Genomic DNA, 14,776 nt, shown 5'->3' with positions numbered 1-14,776 from the left:
CCCCCCTTGCAGGTACCACGTTCCTCCTACGGATCTTGGATTTTGCCCGTCTATCTCGATCAAGGTTGGATTTGGTGGGGTTTCAGCAGCCGAACACGAGGATGCAACGTCATCTGTGGGTCGCGTGGACAGCCTTGTCGAGCACCACTTTCAGCCTTGTCTATTTTTCCCATTCATTGTCTAAGTACTTCACGATAGAGACATCATCCTTTCGCACAGTTCGAGGTAATTTCATACAGTGGCGGAAATTTAGATATGTCATTCAAAGCAGACGGACCCAAGACTCGTCCCGAACGAGTAAAACCACCGCCATCTTCTCCTCCGACAGAAGCGCATCCCAATCCGCCATCATGGTCCCGCCGCTCCTCGACCTCGTCGACCACCTCGTTCCACTCCGCCCACTCAGTACAGCAAGACCGCTTCTCCCCGGCGGAGGAATCTCGCATGGTATCGCTCTCCAATGACCTGAAAACACAGGCAAATACGTTCTTCTCGCGTCAAGATTACGAGTCCGCAATCCAGACCTACGACCGCGCGCTAGCGGAACTGCCGCGCTATCTGGACTACGAGATGGCCGTGCTACAAAGCAACATCGCGGCTTGCCACTTGAAGCTTGAACAGTGGAAGGACGCGGTCGAGAGTTGCGAAAGGGGTCTGGACGGGCTGGAACGAGAACTGCCGACGAAGAGAAAAGAGAAGACAAAGAAAGGCACAAAGAAGCGCACTGGCGGGAAGGGATCGTCGTCGGACAGACACACCAACAGCAAGAGTCGGGCCGGGCGGTTAAACTCAGACGCTGAGTCGGAAGACGAAGGAGCGCCGCCATCGCGGTCTACAAACCTGGGGAAGGCCGGGGAACGAGACGACACTGTCGTCGAACTCCCCTCGGACGAGGAGGACGAATCTGCCGCGCTGAAAAATCTCCAGCTCTCAGACTCGAGAAAAGCAGACATCACGCGGATCCGGGTCAAGCTTCTGCTGCGCCGCGCCCGCGCGAGGTCAAACCTGTCCATGTCGCCGTCCTCAAAAACGTCTGCCCTGGCAGACCAACCCACACCACCTTCAAAAACCTCCTCCGCACCAGGCTCGACCTGGTCCAACCTCAGCGCCGCGTTGGAAGACTACAAGACCCTCTCCTCCACGCCGCAGTACTGGGAGACCCTGCCTGCGTCGGACAAAAAGACCGTCCGTGACGCGCTGGTGCTCCTCCCGCCCCGGGTCGAAGAGGCCAAGCAGAAAGAAGTCAGCGAGATGATGGGCAAACTCAAAGATCTGGGCAACGGCATCCTCAAGCCGTTTGGGCTGAGCACGGACAATTTCAAGGTCGTTCAGGGCGAGGGCGGCGGGTATAGCCTGAGCTTTGACGGCGGAGGTGGAGGGGGGAAGAAGGCTTGAAGACGATCGACGCATTGAAAAAGGGCAGATGGATGCAGACATTAATGAAGATCTACACTGATGCTGTACGCACTTTGTGCATTGAACAGGTGTATAGTTACTTACGAAGATAATCTGATGAAAACGAATCATTTTTTTCTGGATACTACGGTGGTATGTAGTACTACAGGAGTACTACCACCACTATTAATGCACCTCTCCTCGATCTCAATCACAGATCTCAAACACACGCAACAACACACAGACACGAGATTGTCGAATGATGAATAGAAAATGACACTTTCTGCAGTTTTTTATTCAAATCCCAATCCAATTTTCCAGGTCCCACTCGAGTTATCGCTCGCTCAGGACCATAATTATTACATGTGTGTCTGTATGTACGTACGTCCGTTTTCCTCTGCACTGATACCCAACCAAGCCTTTGTCGTTCCTAGGTTGAACTCTGTCCGAAAATAAGAGAAAAAAAAAAGGACAAGACCAATGATGCAAAATACACACACACGCACAATGTGGGTTCTGTAGCCACTGTCCATTCCCCCCCATTCCCCATTCCCATCCCTCCAGGTCCTGATGTCCCTTTTGTCTATGACTCTTTGTTGTACAGATTCCCACAAAGGGAGAGAGCAAGAGGAACAAAGAATTCTTGGTCGGCGCAACAATGAAAGACCCTCTCTGAGTCAATGTTGGGTGTTTGTTGCCGGTTTATTATCAGCGAGGCTGTGATATGTGTGTGTGTGCTGTGATCCCATCCCTTCCATACCACCACTGACTTGACATGACATGGCATGTTCTGTACTGTACAATTGGAAGCTCGGGTGGAGAGGAGTATTGTCGAAGTCGAGAAAAGAGAGAAAAGAGGCGGGAGATGTGTCGTCGGGTTATTGTGGCTAGACTGATATTGAGTCACATGGGCCACGGTTGGTTGAAGAAAGGAGGTTGATGGGATGACGGGGTCAATCGCCGCCGTAGTCTCCGTCCTCTTCGTGCTCTGACTCGGTCGATTCACCGCGTCCATTCGTGTGCTCTGCCTCTTCCCGCGCAAGAATGTCCGCCATGTTGGCGTGTCCTTGAGGTCTCTCTGTCATGATCCCGCTGTCCTCGCCAAAGGTGGTGACAGCGTCAGTCAAGCCGCCCAGCCCGGAGTCGTAGCTGTGTGTCCATTGTGGATTGTCACCGGCCGAGAAAGCAAAAGGATCGAGAGAGATGGTCGATGCCCCAGAGCTGTAATCAGAGTTGATCCCGAAGCTGTCCTGCATGGGCTGAGTTAGCCAACCATGCGCTGAGGCTTGGTCGCTGGGAGTCACTGACTCGGTATGGTTAGTTGAAGCACTGGATGTGGGTCGAGAGCGGGGTGTGGTGTGAAGTGGCCGAAACCGAACGTCGGAAGTTGTCGCATAACCTTGTGCGAACATCGGTGGGTACTGTTGCATGACGCTCCGTGGCACTGGTGACGGTGTCTGCATTGTCTGGCTATAGGCCTGCGAGTATTGTGGACGGAGGACATCGCCAAACATCCCTGAAGGAATGGCACGGCGATATGGACCGTTGTCAAAGATGTCGTGGGGATGTGGAAGCGGGCTTGGTTGAAGACTCTGTGAGTTGCGAGGTCGAAACATGGCTGGTGGTGTCATAGACATGTTTGCAGGTGCAGATGCTGGATGGAAGACAGGGAGTGGCAGACGTGTTGGTGTGGTCATTGGCTGCTGGGTCGTCCTAGCAGGAGCAGCAGCAGAGGTTTGTCGACTGCGTCGAGAACCCTGCTTGACAGGCGGAGGCGAGAAGTCGTCATCTGCTTCCTCATCGTCGCTCTCTTCAGTCTTGACACGTTTGACCTGTCTCTTGTCCTCGGCCTCTGCTTCCTTGCCTCTCTTCATGACTCGAGCCTTGAGGCCGTTGAGCTTTCTATTCGCCTCGACACGCTCAGCATTGGTCCTTGGGTCGTCGACGACTTTCAACATGTACTTGACATCGAAGAGGTGTTTGCAGATGGTCTTGGAAGTTGCCATGGTCTCCACAATGCTGTCAAATCGTTCTTCAAAGGTCCAATCACTGGTTCGCTTGTACTTGAACTTGCCCGGCTCCCATGCGTCGACAAGGTTTGCATCTTTCCTTGAGCGCTCGATGCATGCCTCTAGAATCTCCCAGCAAACACATTCGACAAGGTAATTATCATGAATCTGATTTCGGAAAGGTCTCTTGATTGCATCTTGGCAACTGCAATCTTCAGGAACACACTTGAATGCCTTGAAGAGAACTTTGACATGGGCACGAAGCTGTTCTTGGGTGCTGGGTATGGTTGTGTCTCTCCCCCGCTTGTTGGGAAGTAGAGCCTGGCGAAAGATGCGTGCTTGCAGTGCGGTCTCGAAGATCGTATCCAGGCCATCTGCATCCTCAACGACCATCAGATCCGCAGACTTTGCCAAATCGGCAAGGTCGAGGTTCAAAAATTCAGAGACCCCTCGGTGTGGAGGGGCAATCTGCTGGGCCACTCGAAGAATGTTTTGAACGGCAGTTTCGCTGTTGAGTCTTTCTTGAATCTCGGGACAAGTCTCAGGATCGTGGTGACCCTGTTCCTGGGGAGAGCTCATGGCTGATGGAGTCGAGTTGGGTTATCAGGTAAAGAAGGGTGATTGTGTCGCTAGCAAAAGTCTTGAAGATGGTTAGTTACAAAAGCAAGATTGAAGACGAGCAGGAATCAGATATTTAAAACCCACACATCACTGTGCCAAGGCACGTATTTTTATATACAATGGGAAGGCAGGCCAGAATAATGCCTCAGGTGACGGTGCGGCAGTAACTCGTCGACTGCGTCACTCGCTGCCCTGACATGTGGAAGCTGTTGTAGTCACTGCGCATGCCTTGTTACTCGGGTATTGTCACTCACTGACAAAGAAATTTGTCGCTTGAGAAGTGAAGTGAATATGTCGCTGATGCCACCCGAAGTTCTGCCATGTTTGAAATTCAAACGCAGCAGCATCGTGACAGAGCGATGGCACATGGTGCCGTATCAGGTCTCTGGCATATTGTCGGCACGGCTCGCTCAGTTTCAGAGACATGTGATAACCCCGACTCTTTCCTGTCACTTTGACCTGAAATGATGAGCTGCTTCCCTTGGAAAATCGAAGTTGAAACGTGAACACTCCAAACCCTCTTGATCGTTTCAGAAAATTGTTGATTGAGTCGCCTCAATCTCACCCTGAGGACAGAGCGGTCTGAGCATCTTGACAGCCAGCTTCTGACGCTCAAATTGGACCGATTGAGTGAGAAATAACAACATTTGCAGTTGGCTTACCATATGGGCTGCTTCTTGAACTGAAGAAGTGGTGTCTTTGATTGGAAATGAAACTTGCGGGTTGGAGAGTCTTGGGGTTCTCAATGACGGAGATGACAGGCCTGGCCTCGAGATCCTGTATAGGACCTCGAGGCCTTGAGGGTATCTCTGCGAAGAGCTCGGAACTTGGTTGCTGGGGTTGTGTGAAAAGAAGTCTTTGTCTTGACGGTGGACAACACAAGGGGTGGAAAGACAAAGAAAATGACAAGGCGCAGCTGTGAAAGGTTTCGTAAGGATTAACGAAGAGCGAATCAAGCGGACAACAGAGTCGCCAAGTACGACCGTTGAGGAGGCGCGTGATGACATGCCTGCTTCACGAACGATGAAAAATTGAAGACAAGAACGACAGCATCGTCTCAGACGGTCGCGCAGTTCGGGACAGCTTTATCAACATGTCTGCTAACGAGTACCTGGAAAGGAACGCTATGATATCAGGTCACTGCACAGCTAGATGTGATGCATCTAACAGAGAGCCTGCCCGCGACAGCAAAGAGGGAGGTCGAATGTAGCGCTGGGCACTTCTAACGACCCGAACGACGAAAGAAAAAAAAGAGGGTTGGAGCAGGCGAGTCGCAATAAACCAGGTCGTGAGTCCTGCAAAGTCCAAGAGAACCGGAATGTATGTGGTGCACGGCCCTCATGCTGAACAGAAAAGCATACATTGTGTCTTGTGGAATGCAATGAGGGAGCGATGAAAAGGAGAACAGAACAACGAAGTCAGAGTCAAGCCAATCACCAATTTCACGCTAGTCCATGAACAGTATGGCGTCAAATGACTTCCCAAGGCCTCACTCTCAATACAATACTCTCCAGCATCGTTTTCATGGTAAATCCGATTATGTTTACCTGTGAAGGCTGCGACATAGGCGCTTACGACTGGGATGGCTCAGAAGTCACAGAAATGGGCAGATTGGGTGCAATGTCAATATATCAAGACCAATCCGTGACCATAGTTGGCAATGACAACATCTCACAATTCCCAGATCTTCAGATTGTACCCTGGCATCACCTTTTCCGCTCGCTCTTCTTCATCTTCGATGGCAAGATATCGTTGACCGGATGAAGTGGCAAGCACACCACCACCATGATGAACGACTGCACTCGAGACAGCGTCTTTGGCAGATGTCAGCATCTGAGTCTGAAGAAGCGAGAAAACTGATCTGCTTACCATCGTGACCTTTGAATTCGAACGTAGGTGCAACAGGACCTTCTTTTTCTTGAGGGTCTTTCCACACTCTAAAGAACCCGTCAAGACCACCAGCCCAGATTTCGTTGCCTCCTTGATCACCAGTGCTGACAAGATCAATGGCCAGGCGTTGATTGGTCATCGCCGCTCGGCCTTCCAGCCATGCCAACAGCTGGCCGGTTTTGCGGATATCATAGAGCATGACGCCATTGCTTTTCCGCTCCGCAATGTAAAGATATCTCCCGCAGGGACTCCAGAGGACCTGCGTAATTCCTCCTCCTCCAATCTGCAAATCAGCACCTGTACCTTTAACAGAGAAGACCCCAACGCAGTCGCCCTGGCCCAAGGAATCGTACAGCCCAACATAGCGACTGTAAGTGCCGGCTGCTAGAAGACCACTGGAGGGTTCAACGCCGAGCGCGGACACAATCCCTCGCATATTGACAGCACCACTGTATTCGGCCGCCTTCCTCCATTTGGGTCCGGTGGATCTCGAAGAAATTGGATCCTGCCCCGGTCGAGATGCATCAAATATTGAGATGAGGGATTCTGAACCGGCAATGATACGATCACCTTGACTGCTGAACATCAGGGCATGGGGACTGATGAACTCCTCAGTCATGGGATTGACAAGAGGATAAGATGCACCCAGATGGCCAGTTAGAGCAGAGTTCAGCCGAATTGGATGATCTTTCATGGATGATAGGATCAGTGTAGTGGAGGGGTCCTGAAGGTTGAAGAATGGGTAGCCGACCACAGCCTTGACGGACTCTGCCGACTGTATGGTGCTATATGGTGACAGCATTCGTGGCTCAGTGGCTTCTTCGAGGAGGTCTACTGGACTACATGCTGGTTAGTAAGTAGTAAATATCATGGTGACATCTACTCACATGACAAAAGTGTCGATACCATTGTCCGAACGGTTGGCAATCAGACAGGTCCCATCTGCGCTCCTATCATTCGTCAGGGATAGAAACCTTGGATACACAGCAATTCTGCACTAACCATTGGACGCTTTTGAAGTAATTCCCAGACGTTGCAAGTTGAGAGGCTCCCGTCGTATCGTCAGAGGGAGTTTGCAAAGTAGTTGCCACACATTTTGGACGAAACATATCCGCTGTCCAATACTCCTGCTGGCTTTGCGGTTAGATTAGGTGAAGTTATTCATGGCGGCACACCCTGTCTATGACAGCAAGTCCGGAGGAGAGCAAGAATTTGAGCCCATGTGAAGATTTACATTCGTATGATAGAGCCATCAGGCCCTTGAAATGGTGATCGGAGGCTATGTGTATAGAACAAATTTGAAGGCAGAAAGAAGAGAATTGACCAGAGAGGGAATTAATGCGCCACCGTAGAGGATATCTGTACTTACTGGCCTACGGTAGTGTAGACTACCCTACCCGCACTTTTCCATCGCGCATCGCGTCTTTCACCTTTCGAGGAATTTTGGCCAAAGCAAATCTCATCGTCGAAGTCAAGTCACTGTTGACACGCCCAACAGTCAACAGATATCATGTCGCTCTTCGGCGCTTCAGCATCAAAGCCTGTCCTAACCTTGGGAGCCAGTACTGCCGCGCCGGCTCCCCTGGGCTTGTAAGTACTACCAATGCAATGCCTTCATGTTGTTTGCAAGTCCTAAGTTGTTCTGTACAGAGGCCAGTCCACAACCGCTCAACAACCAGCAAATGCATCCGCAGCAGCGCCTTCCTCCCAACCGCAGATAGATATTGCCCACCTGCGTTCCACCACAAAGTTCGACCAGCTTACGCCTGACCTACAAAAAGAAATCGAGGCAGTTGACACCCTCATTCTCAATCAGATCAAACTCGCCTCCGAGGTCGCAGATCTCCTTCCAACCGTGGTCGCTGCGGGAGAAATGCTACCCAACAGTGTGGATTTTGTGAGTCAAAAGCTGGATGAGGTCGAAGCTGGGCTTGGGAACGACGCGGAGGCGATTGTGGCAGCAAGGGATGGTGGTGTGAAAAAGAATGAGCTGGAAGCCAAATGTGTTTTCAGGGCCATCGACCGGTTAAAAATGCCCCGGCAATACCAACAGGTTGCGCATGCGCAAAATGAGAACTTAAACGGGAGCGGTGTCTACAGTGGATCAGGTCTCAGCGGGTGGTGGAACAATCCTCAGACGTTGAGAGGGAGTGTCCGGGCAGGGCATGCTCAAGGAGACAAGATCCAACTCCCGGGTGAAGATGCGGAGGAGATACAAGGCCCGAAGAGCTTGATTGAATTATTCAATTCGAGGACCGATGAGATGGAAGACATGATCCAAGGCAATCGACAACTCCTGAGCGAGATTGAGGATTTCGTCCAAGGCCTGGAAGGGAAAGTCGCCGGCAAGGAGAGAGAGTTGAATGATCGCCTCAACTACGGCGATCGGAACGGTGGAACCGTCAGCGAGAAAGACCACCAGATGCAGCTACTGCGCTACGTTTTCGGAGAGGTGCAGAGAAGCCTTTACGATGTGGCTGATAAAGTTGGAGCTGCGAGGGACGAGGTTGCACAGTTGACAATTGGGAGATGATCGAAAGCCTTTGCAGCATCACAACACTGACCCTAAGATGGAGCCCAACGAGATGGAAAGGGCTCTAAGTCCATCGACGGCACAGTCAGATGAGTCGGCCGCAGCACACCACGATTCCTTTCCACGAGTGGTTGCTCATGCATTCCCTTCCCGCGTGCTGAATTATGGTCTCCAGCACCGGGTCGCGTGTCCGCCACTCGATGCGCTTCATTCACCAGACCGTGACTTTCACTACAAAACGGAGTCATGTTTCATCTGGGCTGCAATGAGCTGTGGCTTCAGCGCCCTTTCCAGCGGTGACTTGCGTGTTGCAATATCTGGTCACGAGCCTCGACAGAGCCAGCTACGGCATTCTTCACCGAACGGAGATAACACGTTCGTTGCAGGGTAAAGATAGAGGCCAAGCTGATGGCTGCCATGAGGCATGCGTGGTATGAATTCGCGCGAGGCTGAAGTTCGGCGATCGGACGAGACATGGTCTGTCCCCGCCACGAGATGAGCGGGCACCATAGAGGACGCAAGAGAGGACAATTTCGGATGCCTAGCCTCTGATCATTCCAACAGATTTATTCTCTGCCGTCCTCACTCATGGGTAGAGGTCTACCTATACAAGGGTAGATCCTCCTTCCCAGCGAGGCTAAGCCAATAGGAGTTGCCACGAAGCACGTGCTGAGTTGCCATATTGCCCACTGGCTCAAAGATCATCAACTACATATTCCAGGGGCCATTTCCATTCTTTTTTTCCTTCTGAGGTCGCGGCGTCATGATCCGCTCCATTCATGCGTTGACGTCCCCTGAAAAGTGCTCAAGGTGGAGATATCGATGACTTCATTGCGGCTCCAGTATTCAGGAGAGGATGAGACTGTGATGTCATGCTTGGGATGGGAATTGCCATCTACGCAACGAACGACCACAAAATGACAATAATCACTTCAAGTATGCTTGTAAAATCTTCTGTACTATCAAAGAAAGAAATAAGTACTTTGACTGTGTGACGGAGCCTGCATATTCTACCTCGACAAGTCTCCTGCAACTTCAGTCGCGAAACGAACTACCGTTAGATCTCTTCCTCCAGAACGCTATACCTTTTCTCCTCCAAATCCAAAGAATACTTGTATCAAAAAATGTCTGGCACCTCCAACGTCGGTTCCGGCCAGGTCTATGAGGCCGGTGACCAGCGAGTGCCGCCGGACTCGCAAAAGGGCGGCAGTCAAGCATATGAAGAGGGACAGAAGAATTCTCATCTGGGAAATGATTCGAGTACGTATCTTTTTTCGTTATTTCTTCCTCTTCCACGCGCTCGCTGTGTTTCGACCTTTGCGGTGCTCTATCCGGGTGTCTGCATGTCGGGGAGGGTTCGTTGGTGGTGGTATGGGACCCAGTGTTCGAACAGTAACAGCAAAGGCTGGGGTGTCGGGACGGGTGAGATGGGTATTGTAATGAGTGAGAGGAAGGACGGCTGTCTAAGACTGAGGGAAGGGGGGAGAGAAGGGGGGAGTGTTATGGGTGACTGGTCCGGGTTAGAGCAGGAGACGATTGCCCTGCTCTGCTCTGTATACCCATCTCTGCGAAACCTGTTGCCTCCCTCTTCAGAGCGCTGGCCGTCATCTGCTCTCGTTTCTCACTCCCTCGACCCCAAGTCACGACCAACCGACCAACCGACCACCATGACCACCACGACTACGACCTCTCTCCCCATGCATGATTGATTGACCCTCTATGTTCCTCCCGCTTTCTCTCCCCCCCCCCCTCCTCCATAAGTACCCTGAATCCACAGAACAACATTTACTAACCAACATCCCATTCTTTTTTGCTGCGACAAACAGAAGACAGCCGCTCGATAGCGAACCGCCTGGCCGCGTCGGGCCCGCAAAACACCCAATCCACCTCGGACGACACGTCCAGCTCCGGCAAGTCCAAGAGCGCCGAGACGCGCGCCGGAGAGGTCGACCCGACCGCGCCCGCGAAGATGCACGGCAACCAGCCCAGCCGCGGCGCGCGGATCGACAAGGAGCTGCAGGACGAAGAGGCGGCGATCTTGGCGAAGAAGGACGCCGCGAAGGGCGGGAGTAAGAGCGGTGGGACGGGCGATGCCGTGGGGAAGAAGTGATGTGAGTGTGGCACACACACACACACAGATGGAGGGATAGAGTGAGAGTGAGAGAGGAGGCCTTCTTGAAGGGAAATCCCAGGACTCTACAACATGTGGCACGAATTTCAGGTGTTCCGTGTAACAAGCACCGAGTAAACGAGGTCACATTCAAGTACTCGGTACCTGACATGTGCCAATATCAAAAAATACTGTATAGTTTGGCATATTCGTATAATATGACAAAAAAGTCAAACAGATCACGTCATAAAGGCACATATGAGAGACATTCCCCATCTCGGAGTCTATCCGTAAATTCGTCCACTCGACTCAACAGTTGATCGTCTCTATAGCACCACAACACCATTCTGTAGATAGCTAGCAACCTAGACAGTCCTTCAGACCTCGTCCATCATATCTCAAACCCCAACTCGAACTGGCCCTGGCTGTGGCTGTGGCTGTGGCCAGTGCTGTAGGCCTGGCTGATATTATTTCACATCTACGATTTCGATGGAGAAGACCATCGCCCGGGAGAAGGGTTTGACCACAGAAAGACTAAGCAAATGATTTCCGATATATCAATGTATTGCGATGGCTGGCTGGCTGGCTGGATGTATGTATGGGGGAAAGACAAAATAAAAACCCCACTCCGCCAAAAGAGAAAAGAGAAAAGAAAAAAGACAACGCTGATATCACCAATAGATAGAGCACGCCGGACTTTTGTGTATATATATATATGTGTACGTGCGTCCAAGAAAAAAAAGGCCGAAGCTATACCGTTCCTTCCCAAAATCCCTTTTTTCGTGTTTGCGTTCGTAAGAGACATGTGCTGTCATCACCTCCCCACATAAAATCACTTCTACCTGCGGTGCCTTTCTCGGTCGTGACTTTCCTGCCGGTCCAGCTCGCGGCTCACCAAGGCAACGCACTCGTCCATGACATCCGTACCGATCCTCCACTTCTTCAACACCACGCCTCGCGCATGCATAATCTCCTCGGCCCTCGCCCATCGCCTGCGCCAGATCTCCAGTTTCTTGTCGTATGGCGCATTAGCGCCCGGAGGCGGTGGGATGTAACTCCCATCGCTGGCGGTTGCGAGAGGATCAGAACCGGGATAGCCATAGCCCGTGGCCCATCGCGCGGCCGCCGCTGGGTAAGATGATATTGCCCTTCGTGCAGGCAGGGGCGGATTCTGGCGACTGTCGTTCGTCACGCCGGCTTGATCGGATGATGTAGTGGCGCTGCGGGTAGGCGAGGATGAGCGAATTGCTGGGAGAGCATTATATGCCGAGGATATTTGACGTCGTGCTACCGCCACATAGCCGTCGTCAGCTCGCGAAGAGTTACTAGCAGTGGTGGACGTGCGGGAGACTGAGGGTGTAAAGGATGGTGGGATGGACGTCGAGCTGGTTTGTCTTGTGAGGTCGGAGGGGAATTGAGGCTGGCTTTGATTCTGACGAGGCGAGGAGAACGGCGCTCTTGAAGGAGGCTGTGGCACCGGCTCGCTATTGGAGTGACCAGCATTTGCGTCAGTCGTCCGTCCACTTCGCCGCGGTTTAGGTGGTGGTGGTGGAGGCGACTTCTTCTTCACGGCCTCCTGAGTCTCGGTGTCTGATGACGCTAGTGATCTCTCATGATTGGTGGGTGGCATTAATTGTGAGGTAGAGAAATTCCGTAAACTCGAGGGCTTGTTGGGTTTATTGGGAGCATGGGGTTTGCCGTTTGTGTCAAGCTGGCGCATGTCACCCAAGTGGCTAGGAGGCTTCGGAGAGCCCTTTGTCGCATCCGAATCGTCTGTGAAGTCAATGAGATCTCCCTCTGCGACCTTGGGATCCACCGTCGATCTCAGTCTCTCAGGCAAAGCGGGCCTGTTCTCGGGAGCATCGGTTTTCGCGTCTCCAGGCGATCGTGTGAGCCGTCCGCCATCTCGTGAAACCATGGAATCCGGTGGTGTGTTCGATATTGCCTGATCAAAGAAACCCTTCTTGACTGGTGTCGTCACATCTCTGATGAACACCCCCAACACCCGTCCTGGGTGTTCAAGGACGACATCAGTGTAGACTTCCAGATCTGCCTCTCCACTGTCCCCGACAAGGATAAATTTGCGCTCAGGGAAGTCATTCATGATCCGGTCGAGGGAACCGCGCTTCCGTTCCGCAGCAGGTTCGAATATCCCCTGTAACATTCCAGAATACTGCTTGAGGTGGAACGAGCCCGGCGGCAGTCCTGCTAGGGAGAAATAACTGCGCAGCAATGGATACATCTGCCAGGGAGAATTCGAGACGTAGTGGAACTGAACACCCATAAGAGCCAGTTTTGAGTACCATTCCTTGACGCCTTTGATGGTCAAGTCGCCCAGTTCTCGAATAAAGGCGTTTTTGAAGATCTCTCGCGCACCGCTGCTGATCCCGGAATGCTTGATCGTATCGTCAATGTCGCTGACCAGGCTCACACCCTTGCTCTCGGTCACGATGACATCCTCCACCGCAGACAGCTTATCCGAAGCCAGGACTCGGACTTGGTCAGGCACAAAGTCCAAGGCAGCTCGCAAGTTGAAGTGACCTGACTCATCTGTAGTCACCGACTTCGAAGTCGACTTTGACTGGTTGAAGAAGAAGACCGTAACCGGCACATGTGCAGTTGGCATTGACATGAAAGGCCTGAGCCGTGTCAAAAGCAATTCGTTGGCCGCCGACAACTCGTCTCTGCTCATATTTGCCGGTTCATTCCACGACTGACGTTTCACCGTCGACCGCTGAGCCGGATCTTCGTCCTCAAAATCTGTCGCTGTTGTCATTGATCGTGTTGGCGAGTTCGATCGACTACCGCGAGGGGTTCCGCCGCCTGACGGAGTCAAACTGTAGGTCCCTTTGACCGCCGCATCTGCTTCTCTCTGACCGCGACGGGTGATATTCTCGGCTTCTCTTGCGGCAACTTCATCCTCATAGATGGATGAACTGTCATCCTGCGGTATACGATTGGTGGGAGCTTGGCTTGACGGACGCGAAGTCGCGGGGCTGGGTGTGGGAGCGTAGATGCCGCTGAGTCTCCTCGCGACCGCCACAAGAAGCCGATTCTTCCTATTCAACGGCCCTTGTTGAGGGGAGTAGATCCACCCCCGAACATCGACGTCGACGATGGCGTTTGTGTCTTCGTATTTTTCCCACTCTCGTTTCCAATAGTCCGCGTCTCCGCTGCTGTGCGGCGTTTCCAGAGACTCGTGTGTCCCAGGGGGATATCTCGCCGTGTCATCGTGCCGGCTGTTCCGCTTCGTGTGTGGCCTCGCATAGCTGGGAAATAGAAGCATCTCCTCATTCTCACTTCGCACAACCTCCACATCCGGCCAATCTCTCGACGTCCCCGCCTCGTTGACGCTATCCTGCAGCCTCTGCTGGATCTGCGCCTGGTACGTCTGTCTCAGCTCATTGGCCGCCCTCAGATATCCCTTGACCTTCTCCCTCCTTGCGCCCGGCGCCCGATACCCGCCATAACTTGTCATCTGATCGGTTGCTGAGGTTGATCTCGTTCCCCGCCAACTGTGTCGACCACCAGCATGGTGCGATGGTCCATATATAGCCCTCAGAATACGGCTCTTTCCCAAGCGCCGCCGCAGGAATGAGGCGATACGGCTGTTTCCAGCCCTGCGCCGTAACAGAAAGACAATATCTCGGCTGGCCTCTCTCCTCTCTCTTTTCTTCTGCTGCCTGCGCACAATGGCCCGGTAGATGCTCGACTGAGCTTGCAGGCGGAGCTGGGGGATATATTCGTGACGGAACCCCAAGTATCTTTCACGAGCGCGCCGGTGGGTGTTCGGGAAGAGGTAACGGAGGAGGGAGAAGGCGTTTCGGGACCTCGTCAAGCCGCGGAGTGGAGGAGCCACGATGTGTTGTTCACGGTCGACCAGTGGGGATTATTTCCCCAGGCGCTGAGAGCGGGCACACTAAGGATCTGTAGTTACTCAGAGGGAGAGATGGTGGACTTTATTAGATCAGTGCATGACTGAGGCTCAGCGAGTAACGACTTCCAGGGTTACACGAGGATATAAGTGGCAGTGTACGAGATACAGTTGTGTCCTTTTGGTTGATTGCTGCGGTCTGTGTTTGGGTTGCCGCGCTCGCCGCCTCTCCAAATCTATTACCAAGTACGTCATTCAGCCTTGCGGCTGTGGATCCATCCATATATCAACAATTCCTCAGATCAGAGACTGTCTACATCACATACATCACTCTGTGGTTTGCT

The 14,776-nt window shown here is 52.5% G+C and overlaps 6 protein-coding genes across 6 annotated transcripts; 3 read left to right on the top strand and 3 right to left on the bottom strand.

Moving 5' to 3' along the window:
• Positions 1-255: 255 nt before the first annotated feature.
• Positions 256-1,395, top strand: AYO21_02504 (hypothetical protein; the record flags this gene model as incomplete). The annotated part of the gene is made up of 1 exon (XM_022652482.1): positions 256-1,395. One exon carries the CDS (start codon positions 256-258, stop codon positions 1,393-1,395), a length of 1,140 nt encoding a protein of 379 aa, XP_022515170.1.
• A 953-nt stretch (positions 1,396-2,348) lies between these two features.
• On the bottom strand, positions 2,349-3,983 carry AYO21_02503 (hypothetical protein; the record flags this gene model as incomplete). Its single annotated transcript, XM_022652481.1, has 1 exon — positions 2,349-3,983. The coding sequence occupies one exon, from the start codon at positions 3,981-3,983 to the stop codon at positions 2,349-2,351; it is 1,635 nt and encodes a 544-aa protein (XP_022515169.1).
• Positions 3,984-5,696: 1,713 nt separating this feature from the next.
• AYO21_02502 (hypothetical protein) lies at positions 5,697-7,024 on the bottom strand (the record flags this gene model as incomplete). The annotated part of the gene is made up of 4 exons (XM_022652480.1): positions 5,697-5,839; positions 5,895-6,754; positions 6,803-6,865; positions 6,918-7,024. 4 exons carry the CDS (start codon positions 7,022-7,024, stop codon positions 5,697-5,699), a joined length of 1,173 nt encoding a protein of 390 aa, XP_022515168.1.
• A 401-nt stretch (positions 7,025-7,425) lies between these two features.
• Positions 7,426-8,448, top strand: AYO21_02501 (hypothetical protein; the record flags this gene model as incomplete). The annotated part of the gene is made up of 2 exons (XM_022652479.1): positions 7,426-7,505; positions 7,566-8,448. 2 exons carry the CDS (start codon positions 7,426-7,428, stop codon positions 8,446-8,448), a joined length of 963 nt encoding a protein of 320 aa, XP_022515167.1.
• A 1,124-nt stretch (positions 8,449-9,572) lies between these two features.
• Positions 9,573-10,558, top strand: AYO21_02500 (hypothetical protein; the record flags this gene model as incomplete). The annotated part of the gene is made up of 2 exons (XM_022652478.1): positions 9,573-9,708; positions 10,275-10,558. 2 exons carry the CDS (start codon positions 9,573-9,575, stop codon positions 10,556-10,558), a joined length of 420 nt encoding a protein of 139 aa, XP_022515166.1.
• An 838-nt stretch (positions 10,559-11,396) lies between these two features.
• AYO21_02499 (hypothetical protein) lies at positions 11,397-14,036 on the bottom strand (the record flags this gene model as incomplete). Its single annotated transcript, XM_022652477.1, has 1 exon — positions 11,397-14,036. The coding sequence occupies one exon, from the start codon at positions 14,034-14,036 to the stop codon at positions 11,397-11,399; it is 2,640 nt and encodes an 879-aa protein (XP_022515165.1).
• Between the last annotated feature and the right edge of the window lie 740 nt (positions 14,037-14,776).

This window comes from Fonsecaea monophora (genome assembly GCF_001642475.1).
Source record: "Fonsecaea monophora strain CBS 269.37 chromosome Unknown Scaff11, whole genome shotgun sequence".
NCBI classification, from domain to species: domain Eukaryota; kingdom Fungi; phylum Ascomycota; class Eurotiomycetes; order Chaetothyriales; family Herpotrichiellaceae; genus Fonsecaea; species Fonsecaea monophora.
The sequence above is the reverse complement of the archived record's forward strand: the minus strand, read 5'-3'. Positions and strand labels throughout refer to the sequence as shown.